General features: G+C 30.0%; 1 protein-coding gene across 4 annotated transcripts in view; it reads left to right on the top strand.

Moving 5' to 3' along the window:
• Positions 1-24526, top strand: part of LOC100162064 (papilin) — a 47590-nt gene extending 23064 nt beyond the window's left edge. The window contains exons 3-41 of one of the 4 annotated variants that reach the window (XM_001951945.5): positions 2409-2611; positions 4847-4907; positions 5263-5345; positions 5413-5563; positions 6195-6318; positions 6571-6651; positions 6725-6897; positions 7323-7458; positions 8627-8820; positions 9158-9304; positions 10019-10198; positions 10272-10442; positions 10531-10713; positions 10795-10936; positions 11022-11140; positions 11254-12151; positions 12233-12367; positions 12464-12707; positions 12818-13002; positions 13482-13655; positions 13853-14005; positions 14238-14462; positions 14531-14707; positions 14774-14950; positions 15034-15210; positions 15278-15457; positions 16093-16269; positions 16350-16562; positions 16631-16801; positions 16912-17168; positions 17241-17376; positions 17444-17737; positions 18114-18308; positions 18647-18774; positions 19175-19325; positions 20239-20718; positions 22426-22581; positions 22725-22835; positions 23419-24526. In XM_001951945.5, the coding sequence (XP_001951980.2) occupies positions 2409-2611; positions 4847-4907; positions 5263-5345; positions 5413-5563; positions 6195-6318; positions 6571-6651; positions 6725-6897; positions 7323-7458; positions 8627-8820; positions 9158-9304; positions 10019-10198; positions 10272-10442; positions 10531-10713; positions 10795-10936; positions 11022-11140; positions 11254-12151; positions 12233-12367; positions 12464-12707; positions 12818-13002; positions 13482-13655; positions 13853-14005; positions 14238-14462; positions 14531-14707; positions 14774-14950; positions 15034-15210; positions 15278-15457; positions 16093-16269; positions 16350-16562; positions 16631-16801; positions 16912-17168; positions 17241-17376; positions 17444-17737; positions 18114-18308; positions 18647-18774; positions 19175-19325; positions 20239-20718; positions 22426-22581; positions 22725-22835; positions 23419-23654 (7578 nt within the window). In that variant the 3' untranslated portion in view covers positions 23655-24526. Of the gene's footprint in view, positions 1-2408; positions 2612-4846; positions 4908-5262; positions 5346-5412; positions 5564-6194; positions 6319-6570; positions 6652-6724; positions 6898-7322; positions 7459-8626; positions 8821-9157; positions 9305-10018; positions 10199-10271; positions 10443-10530; positions 10714-10794; positions 10937-11021; positions 11141-11253; positions 12152-12232; positions 12368-12463; positions 12708-12817; positions 13003-13481; positions 13656-13852; positions 14006-14237; positions 14463-14530; positions 14708-14773; positions 14951-15033; positions 15211-15277; positions 15458-15665; positions 15861-16092; positions 16270-16349; positions 16563-16630; positions 16802-16911; positions 17169-17240; positions 17377-17443; positions 17738-18113; positions 18309-18646; positions 18775-19174; positions 19326-20238; positions 20719-22425; positions 22582-22724; positions 22836-23418 lie in introns of all 4 variants that reach the window. The other 3 variants (XM_016808747.2, XM_003248140.4, XM_016808748.2) reach the window with 3 other exon arrangements.

Here is a 24526-nt window from a genome sequence, read left to right as displayed (position 1 = left end):
ATAATAAGATTATATTTTAATACACAGTCATGAACACCATTATTTATAAATTATAATATACCTAATATTTTATAGGTTATAAGTAGGGCTAGGAAAATAAAGCACTAAAAACCTACAACAAAGGAATTAAAAAATTGCCAATAATGCTACAAAAAAAAGCATTTTAACCAAGAAAATGCAACTAAAAAAGACTTGAACATTTTTAAGTTTGGCTGAAAAATATTTTTAATATCAAAAAACAATTTATTTAACACATTTTTATATGTTCACACTAAGTAATTCTTAGAGCAACTAAGCACAATTTATAAATATTGAAAAAAATAAATTTAAAACTGTTTTATTAAATATCGATAAATGTCAACGTATTACGTAACCACTACTTCCCACTCGGTAAGCACTTTGACAAAATCTAAGAATCTATTTTCAGAAATATTTTCAGATAAGGCGATAATATTTCACTACTAAATCACGAAATAAGTATATATAATAATACAATTAAAATAAATTAATAAATAATAATTTGGATAAATATGTACGTAAATGTTCTAAAAATGTCAAATATGAGTATAATTAACAAAAACTAATTAAAAAGCTAATAAACTGACAAAAAAGTACCAAAAACCCATTTATTTACGAATATCATAAGAAAATGCAAAAAAAGCAAAATCAAAATTGCATATTTGAACTCTGTGATGAATGAATCGAATTTTGTTTTTGATTAGCTATGTCCTGTAGTACTACGAAATAAAATGCAAATGCTACAAAATCCTAGCCCTAGTTATAAGTTATAACTATAATATTTAGGCAATAGGTTATAGGTATGAGTATAACACACTGGCGGCTGAATTAAATTAAATATTTTGATTGTTACGATTTTTTTTTATTGGTCTCGGCTCATCGATTTTTCAGCATAATAAACTAATTACTTATGAATTGAACAATGAGCTTTCTATATTTTTGATTTTTTCTTCTACATTAAATTATATCACTTCAACCTTAAATACTTAAAGCATAAAGGTTAAGTTAAGAATTATACCTAATACTTATGAGTACCTACGTATATTTTTTAAATCGAAAGTAAAAATGGGATATTTACGAGATAACACATTACACTTGCGACATGCAAATAAAAAATTAAAATTAAAAATTAAACAGACACAATATAATAGAAAGATATAAAACGACCATAGAACATTTCAAAATTACATAGGTACTTAATGTTAAAATGTTAATGAAAATCTATAAAAACTAACTATTTCCTTACTTATAGAATTTAAAATAGGATTATAAAAAGCGCATACATTTTTATGTAGATTTATTTGTAAATACATGTCACAACTGAGCTAAGCAACCTACAATATATTAAGATCTAATCTATCTATATAATAATATATAAAAGACTAAAAATGTTTGCGACTGACTATTGTGACAGACTATTTGTCCTTTATGCATTCCCAAACCGTTCATCCGATTGCGATGAAATTTGGTACAGACATACATTAGACCTCGGGGAAGAAGATAGGCTACATTTTGTCGTCGAAAAAGGTAAATAAGATGTCTAACCCAGGGAAATTTTCAAACAGGGATTTTGACATTATTATTATTTGTTTAGAAATGGTTGACATCGATTTTAATAATTACTATTATTAATGTAATAAGCCTATGTGGCTGTGTATGTTATAGTACTATTAGTACAGAATCTATTATCACGGTTTCGGTGGACAAATGTTTTGAATTTTTCGATACTTTAGAGTTAAACTATACATCTATGTACGCACCACGCGGTTTCCGCGATCTACCACAGGTGAATTGCCTACTTGATAAAAATTATAATATACTGATCGCATAATCACAAAATCTAGCAATAACGACACATTGCCGCGTGTCAGCTAGTGATTAGATAAAAAAAAAAAAAAATAGTTACGTTACGTTAGCTATACCGTTTATTATGGTTTAAACTGTCTATAATGAGAATAATTTATTTGTTACAATAATTGGGTGTTATTTTTCAATTATTATTAATTTGAATTTAAATATCTAACTGAATTATGTTGTAGGTACATTATTATACTTAAGTACTTATTATAAAATCTTAGTAAAACATACATTATTTTCCCTCAAGCTAGGTCAAATTAAATATTAAAAATGTTTATTTATATTAAACTACTGATAGTTGAGAAATACAATACTATTTACACGAAGAAATACAAAACAAGTAAATACATTCAACGTAACATACTCACGTGCATAATATGATTCATATATTGTGCTAAAATGTCAGATCATTAAATTCAAATAATATATTATATTATTAGTGTTTACATCGTGGATTTCAACTGATTGATGTTTATCGCTGTCCATTAGATATGTCTAATATTAATTGTATCATATATGGTTTGAATTCTTAGCATCACCTCCGACATGGTCGACACAAAAGACAACAATGGAACAATACATTTAGCAGCTCCGGATTCGTACCAGAATATCATGTTTATCTGGACGGCAGTACCTCGGAGAGTGGTGAATGGAGTCCGTGGTCCGACGATAGTCAATGTTCCCGTAGCTGTGGTGGAGGAGTCGCGTTTCAAACCAGGAGATGTCTGACATACAGGTATATATTATGTCACGTACCTACCTATTATAAGCTTAAACCGTTTGAAGTTTAGTATTTTCTAAATAATGACTATAACTAAAATAATTTTAATAGGTACCCATATGAATTTTGATATATTAATTATGGCTACTCTGTGTTTGCCAAAGGGTTGTACTGAATGTATCATCAGCCCTTAGACTTGATAATTATACAGGGAATGGATAATTATGTAATCACCTATGTTGGCTATGTTCGATGAATGTCACTGCATAGCAAAATACATAAAACGCTTTTACTTTTATAGAGTGGGTCTATAAAATCGCATTAATTAACGATATGTTCATATGTATGGTTTCACTAAAAGTTATAGGCAAAATAATGTCAATTAATGTTTGACTTCAAAATGTGCAGCAAAATCGAAATTAACCTAATCAAATTTAAATACTTTTGTAAAGATTATACAATACATAAATATGTAAAGACACTAAATAACAATTAAAATAAATATATAATAATACAATTGACAATTGTTAATTAGTCGAATTAACTCTTACCTATATTACATATTCCACAAAAATAATTGTACCTACATAGATAGTAGGTGTGGAAGAATATATAAAATCTATATAATGTATCCGTATACAAATTATTAAAATGTAGATATAGTCTATTGTTACTTATTATATAATGTTACAAAATATAGATAGTTCTTTAAAAATTATTTGGCTAATATGTGGGTAAAAGGAAATAAGTCAATTTGGCAATTTTTTCGATTGTTATATACAACTAAACGTGTTATCGTTACCTATGTTGAAAGATCCGGACGCCACCCGGTGCCAGTTTTTCAAATTTTTCGCAATTCTATAAAATTTGAAAATTAAATTTTATATTTTAGCTGCCGACTTTATTATAATACTTTTCCACTAATCTACTACTCGATACATATTTAGGGGAGGTTGATAGGGTGTATTATATCGAAAAAAAATTACTTCACGGGAATAATTCTCAGGCCTTGTAAAATTGTCGGATTTTGAAAACTATTTTTTTATCTGAAAGGAGAAAACCTCCTACACGCCAAACCAAACTCAATTTTTTTATTTTATCTCAAATAATGGTACAGTATAATTCATAAGAAAACGCTTAAAATTTAATTATTTTTGAAGACATATTATTAAGTTTAAAATTAAAGCATTGTAAAACGGAAATTTATGCGGCCTGTAAAATATTACCCACTATTAGTTAAAAAAAAATTTATCAAATTTAGTTGATTCTACAGAACAGGACATTATTCCTGTGGAGAGTATTTTTCTATACAAAATTACAATGGCACCGGGCACCTTAATGTGTTTATATCTAGTAAACAATTAAAGATTTTATATTCAAAATTAAAAGCATGATGGCTTTATCTAATACAGAAATGAGACATATTTTTATTTCCTGAAAATTACAAAGGTAGATATAGAGATTTCTACTTATTCCCTTTTGTCCTGCGCACCGATAATTTGTTCGTTAAGATTTCTATAACTGCCTCCCCGAGCCAGACATTCCATAAAAAAAAAATGGTTGATCATTCACCCGAGTAGCAAATACCTTCTAATAGCATAACAATTAACTAACGGGTAATATTATATAATTTATACAACGATAATATTATGATGAAAGACCACGCCTCATATCGGCCATTAACATATTATTCGTTTATATTATAATTCATGTTAATTGCTTAATGATTGCTCCATACCAATATATAAGATAACATATGTACCTACCTACCTACAATTTCAAATTTCCTACCAGGATTTTTTTCATTGAAAATAAATAAATAATTGTTATAAATATATGGATCCATAGATACACTAAATAACACATAAATCATTAAGTTTATAGAAAATAATGAAACTGATATGATTATTTGACGTGATTATTGATCATATTGATAATTAATGCAAAGTGTTAAAATGTTAATTTATAATAACTTATAATTATTAAGAAACTCCTCGAGAGTTTCAAGGTGAACTTCTGTGAAATCAAATAATTTTAGGTACAGTGTCCTTAAAAATGCGTTAGTCAAAAATATTTTTATTTAACTAGTATTGTTATTTTATTTGGCAAATACCAACAAACGGTATCCGGTGTCCATTAAATAATTTTTCGCATGAAACGAATTGACTCACGAATGTCTAATATACTTACATAATATAATATTAGGTAGATACCTACTACTACTTACTTAAGACATATTTTTGTTTTTAGACAAGATGGTTCCGAAGATTGTACAGGATCATCGAAAAGATATTATTCCTGTAATATTCAAGTGAGTATACACTTGTTACAAATATAGAAGTGGAAAATCGTTTTTAATATAAAATCGAAAATTATCCTTAGAAACCATAGCTATATTTTTTAAGCTACTAAATTGGTTTCGTATAATATACAGTAGTATGGATCTCATATTTTTGATAAAAATGCAGTCAAGCTAGGTACACTTGAACAGATTTATCGAATGCACATAATATCCATGTACCTAATATTAACAAAATCAATTGAGTAAGGAACTTAAGTTTTAAATTAATGCTATTATAATTTAACAAAAATTATTATTAACCAATGCATTGTAATAATAAAAATGATAACATAAGTACGTTTGAAATATTCATTGATTTTTATAGGAATGTCCCAGAAAAAGTTTGGATTTCCGACTGGAACAATGCGCTGCATTTAACCGAGTACCATTTGAAGGATTGACATACGAGTAAGTGAAAACAAAAAAAACATTGTATTGTCATAGGTACGTCATAAAATATCAATTATTTACACAGGTGGGTTCCTTACACCAAAGCTCCGAATAAATGTGAACTGAATTGTATGCCGAAAGGGGAACGATTTTATTACAGACATAGAAATAAAGTAATCGATGGTACAACGTGTGATGAAGAAAAATTGGACGTTTGCGTCGATGGAAAATGTTTGGTAATTTCATTGTTTAATAATAAAAGTCATTATTGTTTGTTCGAGTTTAAAAAAACCCTATACTCGTTTTGAAGTATTTTATTTATCTAGTACTTATTCCAGCGTAATTCAAATTATTATTTGTTAGCATTATTATTTATTTTTAGTAGGTACCCATAAAAATATGTTTTATACAATAAGTGAGTTTGAGATAATTGTATATAAGTACCTCCTTGTAGTGAATAGCCAAATTTGAGAATATATTATTCATTATCATTAATTAAATTTGTATTCACATTAATATTTGTATACTTACCTACAGTCGTAGTCTATATTGCTTATCGAATATTTTTGTTTGATGTTTGGAGAAATCAGACACCGTTGTATAGTTTATTTCATTGCTATATTTCATCTTTAATCGAATAACACCATAATATAACGATATCCTTTGAGTTTCAATATTATATTTATCTCAAAGTTTCAGTTATACGAACTAGGTACATCAATATTTTAGTTAAATACACATAGGTACACGTATTATGCTTACATAACTGAATTGCTAATATTATGTTTTTTAACAACCACGTATTTAATTATTGTGATATCAATGTAAGATACATACAATTGTGGATTAAATAAATATAAATTTCAGTCAGTGGGATGTGATAATCTATTGGGTTCACCGGTAAGAGAAGATCGTTGTCGCAACTGTGGAGGAGATGGATCCAACTGCAACACCGTCCAAGGAATTTTGGACATGAATGATTTACAGTACGGTACGTAGCTATATAATTTATATTTGTTAACGGCGTCATAATTATAATATTTATAATTTTTTATGAAAATCTCCATATAATAGTGTTGTATTAAGAGTGTTTTTAATATTATATTTAAAGCGTTTTCTATACTACCTACTCGAGAAATTAAAACATACATTTAATAAAATTATTTGTAACAATTATGTTATATTTCATGTATAATGTATATATTATTATTTTAAATAGTTATTTATCTTTGTTTATTTTTAGGGTATACGGATATACTTCTGATTCCAGCAGGTGCTACTAACATAAGAGTAAGGGAAATTCAGCCATCTAATAATTATTTAGGTAATTTAAAGTTCTAAAACGCTTGTGCTTATTCTTTACATAACATTTTATAACATAAATATAACATTTAAAGCAATTAGAAACATTTCTGGACACTACTACTTGAACGGTAATTGGAAGATCGATTATCCTAGAAGTCTGAAAATCTGCAATTCCGTTTTCCATTATGAGAGGAAAAAGCGAGCACTTTACACACCCGAAATAATTACATCGTTAGGACCGATTTCAGAAGCCATTTATATCGTGGTAAGTAGTTGAGTTTACATTTATTTTTTAATTTTATATTTACTAGGTAACTAAAAGTTATGATAAATAATAATAAATCAAAATAATTATGAATGGTCCTTGTATCCATTCAAAATTAATTAATTGTTAATTAAATTTCATATACCGTTAAAATTTATATTTCTCTATAGTGATGATTTATGGATCTATTTTTCACTAATTAAGTAGTAAATATTCATTTTTTTTTTACCTTCTAACTATGTGATGAATAATGATTTACCGTAAACCTTTAAGCCAGTATGGGCGCAAACTTGACACCAATTAGTTTTAATTAACATTTTACTCGATAAAATTAAAGCATTCGATTAATCAAAAATTAGTATATACCTAGTTTATTTATAGTCAAAAAACACTGTTAACGATATTTTTATTATATATTACATTAGTTACTGTATCAAGAAGCTAACCCCGGAATCGAATACGAATATAGCATTCCAACTAGTGCTGCAAAACTAACATTATCCAAAGGATACGGTTGGATATATAATGAATTTACTGAATGCAATACGACTTGCGGCGGAGGTAATAACAGTTAACATTTATTTTTTGCTTCTTAACGGATTTTAATTAGATGTAGGTACAATATACGTAATTCAGTTAGGTACTTGTTAGGTAAATAATATTTTATACAATACATATAATATATTTGTTCATTTTACTTGTAATTATTATATTTTATTACGTGTAATTATTAATTGAGAACAATATACAGGGTGTTTCTTATGTCATTGTAGGCGGGCTTTTTGAACGATTATGGTTTGATGACATAGAATTTCGTTAAAACGAAAAAAAAACTTGTTTCTTTATTTTTAACAGGCAATTTTTTTATAAAAATTTCAAAATGTTTAAACACGCAGATGTACCAATAGCAAAATCAACTTTATTTTTTCAAATGGTAACTACTATATTTTTAATGGATTTCAGTAGAGCTTTTTTTTTCTGAAAATATTGATAGTCAAATCATCAATTTTGGTTTGCTAGTTTATTAACTATGGTCCTCTGAAGTTTAGTAAAATATGCATTAATACTTTTAATTGAAATTTTGGAATAGGTTTAATATACAAGAGCTGAATAATTTTTATTTTAACTACCTTTTTATACACTTAAGTAGTTTAATCGGAAATCTAATGACAGTCTCAAAAAAAAAAAAAAACACAAACACAAACAAAATTGTTGGCAAACATAATTCATAATTTTTATTTTAATGTACAATCATCAAAATCAGTATTATTATTTTAACTTGTTATTATTATGTAATCGTAATTAATTACTTCACAGTGACTTTTCTTACAATACCATAAATTTTGATTCTTTATTAGGTGGCCAAAGTAATAATGGTAAATAGTATTCGATTATTGACATTAATGTCTTAGGTATGTATGGGATTAAAAAAAAATTGTGTAAAGAAAAAAGTGCAATGTTTTGTGGTGCTCTTCTCGTAGGTAGTGGGATAAACATGAAATTTGAACCATAATATAGGTTCCCTATATTTTAGGAAAACTGAAATTGAACAATTTAATGATAATATTAAATCATTTATTATTAGTGTATTTTTATTATTACCTAAGTACAAAATAAAGTATAAACAGAATATTTTTGAAAAATTTATCAAATGACCAAAAGGTTAATATTTATAAGTAATAATCTGTACATTAAACCATTATATTTTATTAACATTTTTGTCTTAAAGGTACAAGAACTCGAAACGTTTGGTGTGCTCAAAAGAATGACTCTATGCCTGTACCCGCAGAACTTTGTGACCCAGGTTTGGAACCATTAAAATCACAATCATGTTCAATGGAACCATGTCCACCTAAATGGGCTCCAGCTAATTGGACATTATGTACACACAAATGTGGAACAAACGGAACACAAACTAGAGAAGTAAAACATTTTAATTAACTTTAAGCATATTTGACAAATAATAATTTCAAATTTATTTTTATTATTACTAACTAAAAAGCATTTAATCAGTTTAAAAATACACTGTTTTTCTACAATGTATTAGTGTTTAAACTTAATTTATTGAAAACATGTACTTATGGTTAAAGATTAAAATAAATAATTTTACTTAAAACAATGATTTATTAACAATAGTTCGCCTTTTGTGCTAAACTTCGATACTGATACAATTTCGAACCAGGAACATTGTGCATTGTTTTAGAATCAATCATGGATATTAATATTTTAAGTGCCTTACATAAAGTAATTATGGTTTTAGGTTGGATGTGTGCGAAGAATCAATGGTGTTGATGTTCCCGCAGATAGTAACTATTGTGAACAGTATGATGGAACTAAGCCGGTCACTGAACAACCATGCAACGTGGGGCTAGAATGCCCATTATGGCACACTGATCCATGGAAACCTGTAAGCAATGGATTTGTTTAAAATAATATTAAATAGTTAGATTAGGTACTTACAAATTATATTTTTAAGTATTTTAATTATTGTTTGTGTTTAACATAATATATACACATTTTAATTTTAATATTAATTAAAGAAGATTTAAATTACCTTTATATAAATTATAAAATAATATAGTCAATCGTAAGTATATAACATTTTTATTTTTTTTTATCAAAAAAAGTGTAGACTAGTTTAAATGATTAAAATATTTTATAGCATAATTTACATAAGGTAAGGTATCTTTATGTTTTTTTCTTATAATTGAGGCCTAACAGTAGACAATTTTGACATATCTTAAATAAATGGCTACCACTGGAATACAAAACATTCGTTTTGATGATTTAAAATCGCTTTGGGAAGTCAAATATTTCATGAAAAGAAAATAATTAATAATTAACATAAAATGTATTTATTTCTTATTCAATATATTATTTTGTGTATTTTATTATATATTATATAATTAGTATTGTCATAATTTTGAATAATATTAATAGTTATTTTTAAATTTAAAATATAATAAATTGAATCTTGCAATAATATGTACCTAATTGAAATATTAAAACGATAATTTATTAATATTCAACATTAAAAAGCATCTCTTTAACTTCCACTACATTAATAAGAGCAAATCAGTTTGGAGATAAAATTAGATAATTTATTTTTTTTTATCAACAGTGTAATCAACTATGTGGGGCAGGTAAACAAACCAGAAAAGTTAGTTGCTACAGAAAAGTTGATCGAAAAATTATTGTTTTAAACGATGACGAATGCGATACTAAAAAACCTGACACAGAAAAAAAATGCCAGCTACGTCCATGTGAGGGCGTCGATTGGGTGACTTCTGCGTGGTCAGGAGTAAGAAAGCAAATTATTTTTCATAAATATCATTATAGCAACGATAATTTAATATTTTATTACTTAAATTTAGTGCGGTGATTGTAATTTGGATTTCGAAACTAGACAAGTGATTTGTGCAAATGCTAAAGGAAAATTATATGATACTAAATTTTGTAAGAATTCAAAATATCCAGAAGTAATAAGAAATTGCACTCCTTCAGATGCATGCGAGTATCAGTGGTATGCCACTCAATGGAGTGAGGTATATTACAATATCTATTATATTATTTTTATTATTTTGTTCGATACGACATATTTGTTGTGATAATATGATGTGAAAATATGTCTAGTGTTCATCAAAATGCAGTACTGGGAAGCAAATTAGAAAAGTTTTTTGTGGATCTTTAGTTGGTGATTCGATCAAAAAAGTTGATAATATAAAATGTGATCCAAGCAAAAAATATGAAGATACTAAAAACTGTACTGGAAAAGAAACATGCAAAGGAGAATGGTTTTCAGGCCCTTGGACTGCAGTATGTTTAAGCAATGAATATCTAACGATTTTGTCTAATTATTTGTATTATTAATTTATAAATTCATTGAATATTTTACAGTGTTCAAAACCTTGCGGTTCTGGTGAAAAGAGTAGAAAGGTATTTTGTATGGTTGGAAACTCCACTGTGGACGCTAGTCAGTGTAAACCTGAAACACTTTTATACAGTAGTGATGAATGTAATAAACAGCCTTGTGGTGAAGGTAAAATATTTTGTTTCTATATAAATGTACTCACTTATTATTTTCTCTGAAACAGAATTATTAATTTTTGCTTGTTTTTGTATAGATCAAATTATGCCTGTTGAGTCTAAGAAACCAATTACAGAAGAAGATACGCTCGAAGAAGAAGAATGTGAAGATGAAATGATAACTGTTACACCATTTGCAATTGAACCGGATTATGAAGTAAATTTTTTTCTATTATAATAGTATGACTGTGAATTATAATAATTAGGAGGGAAAGGATTTACATTTCAATACGGATTTTTTACATGTTTTATTAATTTATTTTATTATAGGCTTCAACGTCATCCTACACACAGTCATCCGATGATAATATGATTGATACAGATTCAAAAAATACAATGAAATCCGAAGAATCAAATATATTTACTACACATTCAATGAACACTGAAAAAGAAAGCACTGCTCCTTCAGAAATAAAAGTAACATCTACAGAAAAAAAACCAAACTCTATTACTACTACTTCCTCAACCAAACGCAAAAAGAGACAAGCAATCTTAGATGCTAAAATTAATTTTCCTCATGATACAACTACTAATATCCCTAACATTTCAAATGATTTATCGAGTACCTTTGAGTCCTCGACCATTATTTCAACAACGGATATGTCAACCACTGATATATCAACCACAGATATTTCAACAACCGACCCAACAACTATTGACACGCCAACAACAATTGATGTTTCCTCGACAGTTGACACTGTTACACCAGTTTCCTCAACATCACCGTCAACATCTCCTGAACCAACAACAATTACATCTCAGACTGAAACACTTCAAACTGAAACAATGACGAGTAATGGAAATATATCATCTTCAGCGGATATTTCATCATCTACAGCTGATATTTCATCATCTACAGCTGATTCTAGTACTAAAAATAGTGATAAAACCACTCCTATGGAGTTGACAACTGTGTCAATGTCTTCACCCGATACAGAAAGCACTGCAGTATCTGATTCAATTACTGAAACAAGTACGGATGCAATTTCCAGTACTGATATTACATCAACCATCAACTTATCATCAAGCACCGAATTATCTACATCTCTTTCATCGTCAGAAACAATCGCATCATCAACAGAGATATCAGTTAGCACTTCTGATTATACTAGTGAAACATCTGTAATTATGACAACATTAACTGCAGTGACTAATTCAACTAAAAGAAGTATAACGTTTAATTAATTCATAGGTTTTGGAACTGAATAAATGTACCTAATCATTTACCAATTGAATATTTTTTTGATAGCGAATCCATTGATTGCGGCTTCAAAGAAGAGCAAACGTATTTGTAAGAAGAAAAAGAAATTGGTTGGTTGCCAGACATCAGAATTTGGATGTTGTTTTGATGAAAAAACGCCTGCTAAAGGACCGTTTAGTGCTGGTACAACTAGAAGATTTGTTCTATTTAAATAAATTTCTATAAATAAATTAAGTCTTTGAAATTTCAATTAATTGTTTTTGTTACAAATATTTTTAGGTTGCCCAGATGTACATACTTGCAAAGACACAGAATATAACTGTTGTTCGGATGGTGTGACTCCTGCAACTGGTCCTAAAAATGAAGGGTGTCCTCCTTCAGTGTGCAACGCTACTTTGTACGGTTGCTGTACAGATGGCTATAGTATTTCACTAGGAAATGATTTTGAAGGATGTCCTGTTGAAGTAACTACACCTGTCTTGACAACGACATTGGCACCTGATCTCGGATGCAAAAATTCACAGTAATATTAATATATTTAATAATAGTAATAAATAATAAAAATATTAAAAATAATTATAATTCATTATTATTAATGAATAATCATTTTTATTTTGTATATTTAAATGTCAGATTTGGTTGTTGTCCAAATGGAATGACTCCTGCTACAGGACCTAGTTTCCAAGGATGTTATGAATGCGTTGAAGGATCAGGAGAATGTGATTCGTGCTTAGAAACGACATATGGTTGTTGTGCAGATAATGTTACTGCAGCTACAGGACCAAACATGACTGGTTGTCCTGATTCTCAAGATAATTGTAAGTTATGATATTTGTGGCTTTACAATTTGTTCTTTGTAGATATAACGTAATAGATATATCGGAAAGGATTATAGAATTAATCAATATCTAAGTAAAAACGTAATTTTTGTTGTAAAAAAAGTTATTATTTTTATTTTCTATCGTATTATTTTTGTTTTTATACTTAAGGATAAACTACTACACATAACTGATAAAAATTAAAAAAAATATATCAAAATTAGCTTTAATCCACGTTACCTTTTTTTACAAGTGTTTAAAGTTGGTACCTACCTACGTACATGCATATTTCTACTCAAACGATTTACATTGTTGTATTGTATTTGTATATCAAGATTGTGTAACCCGTCCCTGTATTATAAAATAAATACAGTAAATTATACTGTATACTGTAATTATATTCATAATAACATACCTAACAATTATTTAAAAATGATTCTAACTACCAACATATAATAATACATTATTATACATTCTAGTGACAACTGATGGTTTCATTTCCATAACATCTACTTCAGAACCACCGACTGACTCATGTCAATTATCAGAATTTGGATGCTGTCCTGATGGAGTTACATCAGCATCAGGGTATAATCTTGAAGGGTGTATAGGAGTTGATTTCGATAATTGTACTTATAATGAAAACGACACAGGTAATTACTGTACGAATTAAAATTAATACGATAATATTATAATGTTCTACGTTCTTAACTGATACATTATGATTCAATTTTTTTTAAATGTTAAAATTAAATTCCAAACTGTTAAACTTTTATATAATAATTAAATGGTTGAAAAAAATAAAAAGTAAATCCTTATTATTTGACATTAATATCTGATATATTTCTAGAATGTTTATCTGCGTGTGCTAAAGAACAATTTGGATGTTGTGATGATAATACTACTGCTGCACATGGGCCAAATAAAGAAGGCTGTTGCCTATATTCCCAATATGGCTGTTGTCCAGACAATATAGTACCAGCTAATGGACCTAATCTACAAGGTATATTTAAAATTACTTGCACAATTGTTTTTTTCCTTGAATCATATTATATGTTATGTTGAATACTTTATTTTACATACCTATAATTTACGCACCTATAATATATAACCTATAAATGAATTATTTAATATTTAAAATAAGCGTATTATGTACAGTTATAGTGTGATATGAGTTGGTATACATGATAAAATGTGGCACCCGGCGATAATTTTGAGAATTGTTTTTATTTTAGGTTGTGGATGTATTTATACGCCATTTGGATGTTGCCCGGACAATACTACAACTGCTAGAGGACCAAATAACTCTGGCTGTAGTTGCCAATACACCGAACATAAATGCTGTCCAGATAATTTCACACCTGCTTCGGGGCCTCAGTACCAAGGTTGTGCGTGCCATACATACCAGTTTGGTTGCTGTCCCGATGGTATTACTAAAGCAATTGGTCCAAATTCGCAAGGTACAATGCTGAATGTTAATATTCTTATAATATACTTAATTAATTATTATTTTTGTTTTCTGTCTTAGGGTGTGGTTGTGAATATACTCAATACGGATGTTGTAGTGATAAAAATACACCAGCTCCAGATGAATCTAAAAATTGTAGTTGCGAGGCATCTAAATACGGATGTTGTTTAGATGGTATAACTGAGTCTAAGGGTGAAAATTTCGAAGGATGTCAATCTAAACCTATTCTACCAGGAGGTAGCTATAAAACTATAAATTGTTTATAGATATTTGAAGTAATTATATAAATCGTAAACCTTTTAGATAGATGCAAAGAGCCCAAAGACCGCGGTAGCTGTTCAGATTTCACTGTTAAATGGTTCTTTGATACTGAGTATGGTGGTTGTTCAAGATTTTGGTATGGTGGATGTAATGGAAACAATAACCGTTTCAAAACGCAAGAAGAATGTAAAGATATATGTGTTGAACCATCTGGCCGAGGTACATAAATACATGAATACATAACTACCTAATTCAAAAATGTATTTATTGAACTACTCAATTGGAAACATTTAATTGTATAGATGTATGTTACTTACCAAAAAGCGTGGGGCCATGTGAAGGATATTACCCTACTTGGTACTACGATCAAGACCGAAAACAATGTGCGCAATTTGTTTATGGCGGATGCCTTGGTAATAATAACAAATTCCAAACACGTGAAGAATGTGAACATCTTTGTGTTATTCCTGATACTTTGGGTATACAAATTAATAATTGAATAATTTAACCATATATTTATAATTTTTTATTCCAAACTGTAAACAGATCCTTGTGAGCAACCACTTACGCCTGGACCTTGTAAAGGTAACTTCTCACGTTGGTATTATGACAAATCAACACGTTCTTGTTCGCAATTTAACTATGGTGGTTGTAAAGGAAGTCAAAATAATTTCTTGAATAAAGAGTCATGCAATCATAAATGTATAAACCCACTCAAGGCCCAAGGTAAATTTGATACATTTTAGATTTAAAATAATAGTTGCGTTTTTAATCCAATTTTAAAGTGCATGAGAGTAGATAAGCTTAATCAATAATGCTAAAGATACTACATGTTAAAATGACATATTAAATTAATTAACGAAGAAAACGAGAAACAGATGAAGAATTTTCAGTGATTTATTGTTATAAATAAATACATCTTCTTGTTTTCTAGAAGAACTAGACGAAGATGTTTGCAAACTACCAAAGGACTCTGGTCCATGTGAGGGTAATAAAGTCTATTGGTATTATAACCATGAAAAGACGAAATGTAGGAAATTCGTGTATGGAGGTTGTGGTGGAAACAAAAATAGGTTTCATTCACAATCAGATTGTATAGCGAATTGTTATTCAAAGTTATTAATTAAAGGTACATAAAAACCTATAGTCTTTAAATTACGAATGGACTTGGGATGTATACTTTTTCTTAACTTATGAAGGCTGTAGTGCTGTTGATTTGTTCTAACAATATTGGTTTTAATAGTATAATATATTAATATATAGTAATATTGTGTTTAAATTGAATGTATTAATCAATATTTAATTATTTAAACTTTGTTTGCTACTAACATAAAATGCATGTGGGTTTGGTAAATATTTAGAAGAATGTTTGATGACTGTTGCTCGGGGTGATAAAAATTGTGATAAGAAGATCCCAAGGTGGTATTTTGATAATAACGAAAACGCATGTAAACCTTTCTATTATACTGGTTGTGGTGCCAATGCTAACAATTATGAGACGCAGGAGTCTTGTGAAAAGAAATGTCCATCTAAGAGAAGTAAGCCATTATAATGGTCAAATGTATAGTATTCATAATATTTTGCTGGAAGAAAAATTAAAAATCCATTAATATTTCAGAAATTGATACATGTAAATTACCCGCTCTTGTCGGTGAATGTCATGACTACGTAAATCGTTGGTACTTTAACTCTTTGGATGGTCGTTGTAGACAATTTTATTATGGTGGTTGCGGAGGAAATGAAAATAATTTCGAAACAGAATATAACTGTGAAAATAAATGTATCGATTCTGGTCGTATTACAACTCTACCACCTCCTCAATTTTCAATAGGTATGTTATAAATACGAAAAAAAGAAAAATTCCGTAAACAATGATTGTTTTTTTAATACAATATATAGACAAATGCTTCTTGAACCAAGACCGAGGTAATTGTAGCAATATGTCTTCCAAATATTTCTATGATAGACAAGACGGCGTTTGCAAACCATTCATGTACGGTGGTTGTGGAGGTAATGACAACCGCTTTGAATCTAAACAAGAATGTGAACGGCAGTGTTTCGAAGCTCAAGGTAATGAAAATAGATAATATTGTAGCTGGTAGCAATAGTTTAATAAAAAATGTATTTCTACATAAAGTAGTTGGTATATGAAAATATTATGGCATAATTTTCTTTTCTAGATCTATGTCAGTTGCCGAAAGTAGAAGGACCGTGTAGAGGAGATTTCAGACAATGGTATTATGATAAAAATAGCGATAGATGTTTCCAATTCCAATATGGTGGGTGCCGAGGAAACACTAACCGCTTTAATGACCGACAAACATGTGAAACACGTTGTGTACAAAATGCCGTAACAGTTGCTTCACCAGTAATACCTGTAACACGACCAAGCGACGTTTGTCTAATTCCGCTTGATCCTGGTCCTTGTCTTCAAACTGTAATAGCAACTTAAATTTAATTACTTTAAATATAAAAATTTTAATTTATGTATTTTTTTATAATATTATAGGTTGATATGTGGTATTTCAAAACATCTTCGAGACGATGTGAATCTTTTTCTTATAGTGGTTGTGAAGGAAATGCTAATAAATTCCAATCGGTTGAAGAATGCGAAAGAATTTGCCACCCATATATTGATCCAAATGGTAAAAAAAAAGGGAAACCGGCTTTCATTTTAAACGAAACGTGATGAAACTTGTTTATGTTTGACAGCAAATACAGTTATACAGGAAACACCAATTTCAAAACCAGATGAACCACAAATATCCACAGATATTTGTGAAGCAGGGAAATTACGTTGTAAACAACTTTCTGAAGAAGCAACCAGATGTCCTTATGGACTTGAACAAAGGGTTAATTCTGTTGGCTGTGACGACTGCAGATGTTTTAATCCTTGCTTGCCAGCACCAGATCAGAAATCAGTTTGTCCAGCAGATTATCAATGTATGGTGGACGTAATTACGTCAGACAACGGAGACTCGAAATACAAGGCCACGTGTAGACCAGGTAATAATATTTAAAAACTAACGCAATTTTAGTACTTGCAATCAATTTATTGATCTAAAATTAAATTAGCTACCTTTAAAGTACCAAATAAAAATGTTTAACTTACAAGTTTAAATATTAAAATAATACCTTTAGATCTAACTATCTTAAATCCACCAATGTTTTAGCTGAAAATCTTTAACTGTCATAATATTTATAGTTAGAAATAAATCAAATAATAAAATATGAAATTAAGTTGTATCCATCATATTTGGAGTATTAAATTCATAATAATTATTCTTAGTTTAACTTAATACCAATATAAATGTATTAATTTACAATTTCATCGAATAACTGTTTCATAACGGATTTAATGGGTTTATATTTTTTTTTGAAGTATTCAAGCCAGGAGAATGCCCTCAAATTGCTGTCTACCAGAGCGACTGCGCTGAACAATGTAGAACAGATGCTGATTGCGTGGGAGACGATAAGTGTTGTTACAATGGATGTGGTACTTTCTGCTTACGTCCACAGCAATCCACCACAACGACGACGACGCCATCGACGACCACTGCGGTTACTCAAGAAAAAGGTAAAATATAGGAACCTACTTACCAAACGTGTAATACTGTAATGTAGTTATGAGAGATTTTGTAATTTGTGTATGACGTTTATTATACATACTATGAGCAGTGGCACACCTATGGGGAGGGGTATTAAGATTAAAGCCCACTCCTCTAATCCGTTTTTTTAAGTCAGGTGGCTAAGACCTACCTAATAGCAAAAATAAAAAAGGAATAGAATAAAAAAAATGTCTAACTCGCACAAAAAAAAATTAGGGTGCGAGGCTGACTACGAGTGACAAAAATATTATATAAGCTCTAATAAATTATTATTAATTGTCCATATGTATTTTTCACATGCTAACAGAATCCCCTCCGCAAATCGTCACCGCCGATTCAAACGTAGAAGCTGATGAAGGCAACTTTGCCACTCTCAGGTGCATAGTCGTCGGTACACCTACGCCGACGATCGTTTGGCAGAAGAACACAACACTGGTAATAATACTTCAAAGTCAGTTCTCAATGTGAATCGAAAATATGTCTTACAGTAGTCGAATGGTAAACTATTATAAACATTAGCATTCGTAAATGTCTAAAACGTCACTCACTTGCCTATACAGATTACAAGCACCAGCAAATAGTATTTAGACATTTTCAAACAAAAGCTCTCCATATTTTGTAAATCTGAAAACAAAATACTTCGTAAATCTACCTAATAAACCTCTTAAAAAAATAATTTGCCTTATGTGGGTACTCGGGATGCGGTGGTGGTGACACAGGAAAAAAATATCAGACCAATTTTCGATTACTTTAAGAATAGGACGAAAAAACCCAAGACAGTTAGATACTTTTAGCATTATATTAAGAGAGTGGTGTGTGTCTACTCATGTTTCAGATCGATGGATCGGGTGGTCATTACAAGCTGTTTGCCGACGGTACACTACAGATCATTGGACTGTACAAATACGATTCGGGAGTGTACATTTGCATGGCCAGCAACGGTATTGGTGAACCAATCAGAAAAGAGGTTTACTTGACGGTCAGAGGTACGGAATTTATTGTTTTCGTATCTAATACCTACGCTTTATATTTTGGAATATTACAGTACGCGTATGCTTGGTATACTCGCATATAATACCAGCTATTATATTGATAATATTATATAGACAAGTTTGAAATTTCTGAAACCAGCTTGACAAAACTCTGTATTTTGCCATCAGCTACAGGACATGGTGCAGGTTTACGCCACGTTATTTGTATCTCGCAACGTATTTATCTAGTTTTTTTAAAAAAAAAATTGTATTAAACACTTGTTTTTATACTAATCTTATTATTTGATGGAAACAAGTTTAAGACGGAAACTTTTAGAAAAAGAACGCACTTTTGTGGCTACAATCTTTATAGAACACGCCTCATTGACATTTATTATCTCCGTTGGTTAGGTGTAATATAGCAAATTTAATTTCAGCTGATTTTAGCTCCAATAGTTTTATTAGTATTATAGAGTGATTAAAATCTATAGTACTATTAAATATATATTATATCCAATTTAGAGATAACAAAATTATCCATATTGTAACACAGTTTTTTTTCAATATTTTAATTTTAAACAAGTTTATCTAAATTTAAAGAATGCTCATAACTCGTTTGAATGCCGGATATAATACAATTTGTTGATATATTAAGTTCATGATGTACGTGAAAAATAGAGGATGGTCAAACACATTATATAATAATTATATTATATTATCAAGAATTTAACGCTTTCGAACTCTTTGCATAACGCACATTGATAATAATAATATTATAATCATGACAATCCTACGCTTACTTAAACTTACACTCGATGTTTGCATGTATTTTCGCACCATTGGTTGATTTTCTTCTTCGTCTTCGTGTTCTTCTTCTTCTACTTCTACTTCTCGTACTCGTGTACTCATCGTCCCCGCCGTCGTGCAGACCCGTCCCCACGACCTGCGAACGTTATCGGCGAGGAGAGCACAGCCGTCATCGTCGCCCTCAATAGCCCCACTGTGCTGCAGTGTTACGCAGTCGGATGGCCACGGCCATTCGTCACTTGGTGGCGGGCCGACCGGATGTTACCGATGACGTCCGAAACGTTCGAACAGCGGAACGACCATTCGCTGTACATCCGGATGGTGACAATCAACGTACTTGGTCTGTACACGTGCCAAGTATACAACGGTATTGGTCGGGCGTCCTCGTGGAGCGTCACCCTCCAGGCCCACAGCAATGCCGTAAACCAACCGTACAATCCGTACCTGGTGCCACCACCCAGGCACCCAGGCACCGGCGACGTGATCCGACTCAAACCGATCGTCGTCAGGCTCACCAGGCCGCCGCCCATCTACAGGACGGTTACCTCGCAACGCTCTGACATCGAGACCACGCAGGCGACGCAGCAAAAGGTCTTCACCGGTAAGTCCCCCCCCCCACGTCACCATTGCTGTCACCGTTTATATTCTCCACCATAGTGCCATATATCCGTCTGCATATTTCGAACAACAAACCACAACGATGTTTTGCATCAACATTTTTTTATCTAGAACCGGAACTGGAGGGTAAATCACGTGAACGCTATGTATGCAGTGGATTACAGTTTTGCTTAATAGTAGGTAACATATAACATGGAATTTCAGCCAAATGACTTTAGAAGTTAGAAGATTAGATGATGAAATACTGTGCCAAAATCCGCAATAAGACTTATATTATATTAAATAGTAACACATATTTTTACCGAATTCAAAAATTCCTAATTCTCAAACAACTTTGATTAGTCTAGATTCATCTACCACAAAAGTTGACTGACTTACAGAAATATTTGAGCTTAAAACAAATAATAATGAATTACTATTTATTATTATTTAACGTCAAGTACCCTTAACACCGGTCTTCTTTATTCCGTCATGTTTAATTATTTTTGGTAAATGTTTTTTTACATAAAACAAAAGTCAAATTTCTCTACCTATACATTACAATATGCCTACCTTTTAACAAGAAACTTTAAATTGTATTGTTTTAAATCAGTCAATCGTTGAAATAGAAAAAAGTATATCCATTACAGTTGGTATTTGAATTTGATAAAAAAAAATACATCTTATCACGCACATCTAAAAGGTACGAAAAATGCACGTATTATATGTATTTTAATATCCTCAATCTTCTTCATAAATCCTAATCTATGATCATCTGGCTGAAATATGTTGTGTCACTTACTATTTAAGTAAAACACGCTGTATAACGCAACGTGGGTGCCCAAATATAGTTATATATTTGTTTTTTGAACCAGACCGATGTTGTGGTATATTATTTTTGGTACAGATGCTCATCTCACGAGTAAAATGGTAATTTTTTATAAAGATTTTTTTTAAACGGCGGATTTTTGGCACCATCTTTTGACATTCTATAGGTACTTAAGTTATAAAAATAACACGAAAAACGACCTCTGCATAAATCTATACTAAAGTAGTGTATTAAACCGCTACTATTGTATTTGGTTTCCTGTTACTAATAATCGTGTTATTTATTGGTTTAATGGTATTACCTATCTACTATGACTGATTTAAAAATACTAAAATGTTGCTTTTAGATAACTAATATTCATTTTCTATTGTATTATTAGTCTAACACATCGATACTATACCAAACAAATAACACATAGTTACATTGTAAGAAAAACACTCTTCACCTAAAAAAAATAATTTTTCTTAGCTTTTGGTCATGGAAATTATTGCATACTGTGCACATTATACCACCAGTGTTATTTATCATAACTAATGATTTATTAGTTTCGGTAATATTGATAATTTGTTTGGGTCATTATATTTTACATTTTACGGTATTTATGGTAGGTAATTTAATTTAATAATTGTTTGTTTTGCTACATTTGGTATGCATATTCATAAGTATGCAGAATAATATGGGACTTCATGCAATTGTTACCTCTTTAAATAATTATATCGATGATGACAATCAGTTAATTAAGTGTACTAAAATTAAAAAAAAAAATCAAAAATAATGATCGTACGAACATCTCAGTTTGTATTTGTATTTTTTTTTTTTTTTGATTGGCTTAAAACTGATACTGTTTCGCAATGATTTTAATTAAACATTTTTCTGGCGCAGTCCCCGTACGGGTAAATATATCTTTGCCTACCACAATGATCGCCGTCGGTTCGGACTTGACGATACCTTGTTCGGTGGACGGTTATCCGATACCCACTGTGACCTGGTACAAAGACGGGCAAATACTACGAAACAATGAACGAACTCAAGCGACCGGTAAGCGTGTGTACCTACCACAAAAGGCGCCATGACGATTGTTTTAAATTATGCAAATCGGCATAATGAGTATACCTACCTATATGACTATATAGGTAGGTACATAATATTACGCTTAAACATGATTTTTTTTCTTCTCTTAGAAAACAAGTTGGTCGTCGTCCGTACGAATGCGTCGGATTCGGGTTCTTATAAATGTGAAGCGTACAACTCGTACAGCTCCGACGAGAAAACCGTAAACATTACAATAGAAGGTGCGTACAGTAAAATAATATTAATATATAGCTTCAAGCAGTATAATACATAATGTCATATTAGGTATAATATTAATAATATATTTTCAAGATTTTTTTATAAGGTTGAGATGTTAATTAACTTTGTTGTATGGTGTGCTGTGATGAGATGTATAGATAGGTAAATATTTTTCCCCGGAATTCATAGATTTCTCGGAGTGGATGAGAAAAAGTATTTTTACAGACAGTTTACAAAGTTAGTTTTGAACTTTGCCGAAAAACAAACGACAGTAAAATTAATACCTAATAATAATGTTATTATTATAATAATTAGGGACAATGGTTTTAATATATGCTGCTTATTTGTAGCTATTCCAATTTTTAAGGGAGTCTACGTTTTCACGAGACATATTTAGTAAAAATTATAACGATTATTTCAATTTATTCGTCACATATTATGTAGGAAATTATAATCAATCTTGGTTGTTTCGATCACGAAATCCCACGACGTCGTGGGAAATGTAGCTCGAGCACAGTATAAGACATCAAACAATTAGAAATAAAATAATAGTGCTTTTGTTTTAAACGTTCGTTTTTCGTACAGGCTTATACATCCATCCAAACTGCACGGACAGCAAGTTCTTCGCCAATTGTTCTCTGATCGTGAAGGGATCCTACTGTAATCATACGTACTACAAGAAGTTCTGCTGCGAGTCGTGCACGCGGGCCGGTCAGTTGCCGACCAACGATTATCAACCCAACTTCCCATACATCAGCACTACAATCAGACGGTTCAGAAGAGATCTAGTCAACAAACTCCAGAGATTGAACTTATTCTGAGTGGAGAGCAACGGCTGATCACGTTGAGTTTTAGTCATAAATACAACATTTTAAATATTATTATACATTATAAGACACAATCAGAATAATACAAATTTAGATAATATAATATCGCCACACTATATAATAATATATTTTTATTATTTGTTCGTGTCACATAATAATTGTATTATTGTCATCATTTTATTTTTATTATTATTATTATTATTATTATATAACTATCATAATTATTATACTATTACTATTATTATTATAATTATCACAAACCAGAATTTTATTCGTTCCAAGCGACAATAATGCCTCAAAGGTTTCGTCGTAGGTAATCTAATAATTTTCAAAAATTATGCACAGTCATTCCACGTAATGTTTTATTATATTATTATACTACATCATATTATATATTTTAATTTTTATAGACCATTATTTCAATTTAAACACATTCATTTTTCAATTTTTTTTCTTTTTGTTTAACCAGTACCTAATAATCAGTTATATATATATTTAATCAGTTCCTAATAATAGTTACTCGTTATTGGGAAGAGTATTTAAATGTTACTTTATGTACTTTAGATAGTTGGAATTATCCATTTATTATATTAAACCTATAATAAAGTATATAATATGTTCACTTAAAAACGTATAACATTTCCTTTTCGATACTGTATTAAATATTATTTTTCTGTATGTTGGTTATAATTATAAATAATATTACCTATTTTAAGTTTACTGCATTATTACAATTTAAGAGAATAATTTCATTTTATTTTCCAATTATAACGCGTATATTAACATTTAAGTTTTGTGTTCAGGTTTATATAAGTTACCTTTAAGAGATACTAATTTTATATTTTGTGGCCATTAAACTGTGCTTT

Source organism: Acyrthosiphon pisum, chromosome X, assembly GCF_005508785.2.
Source record: "Acyrthosiphon pisum isolate AL4f chromosome X, pea_aphid_22Mar2018_4r6ur, whole genome shotgun sequence".
NCBI lineage: Eukaryota > Metazoa > Arthropoda > Insecta > Hemiptera > Aphididae > Acyrthosiphon > Acyrthosiphon pisum.
The sequence above is the reverse complement of the archived record's forward strand: the minus strand, read 5'-3'. Positions and strand labels throughout refer to the sequence as shown.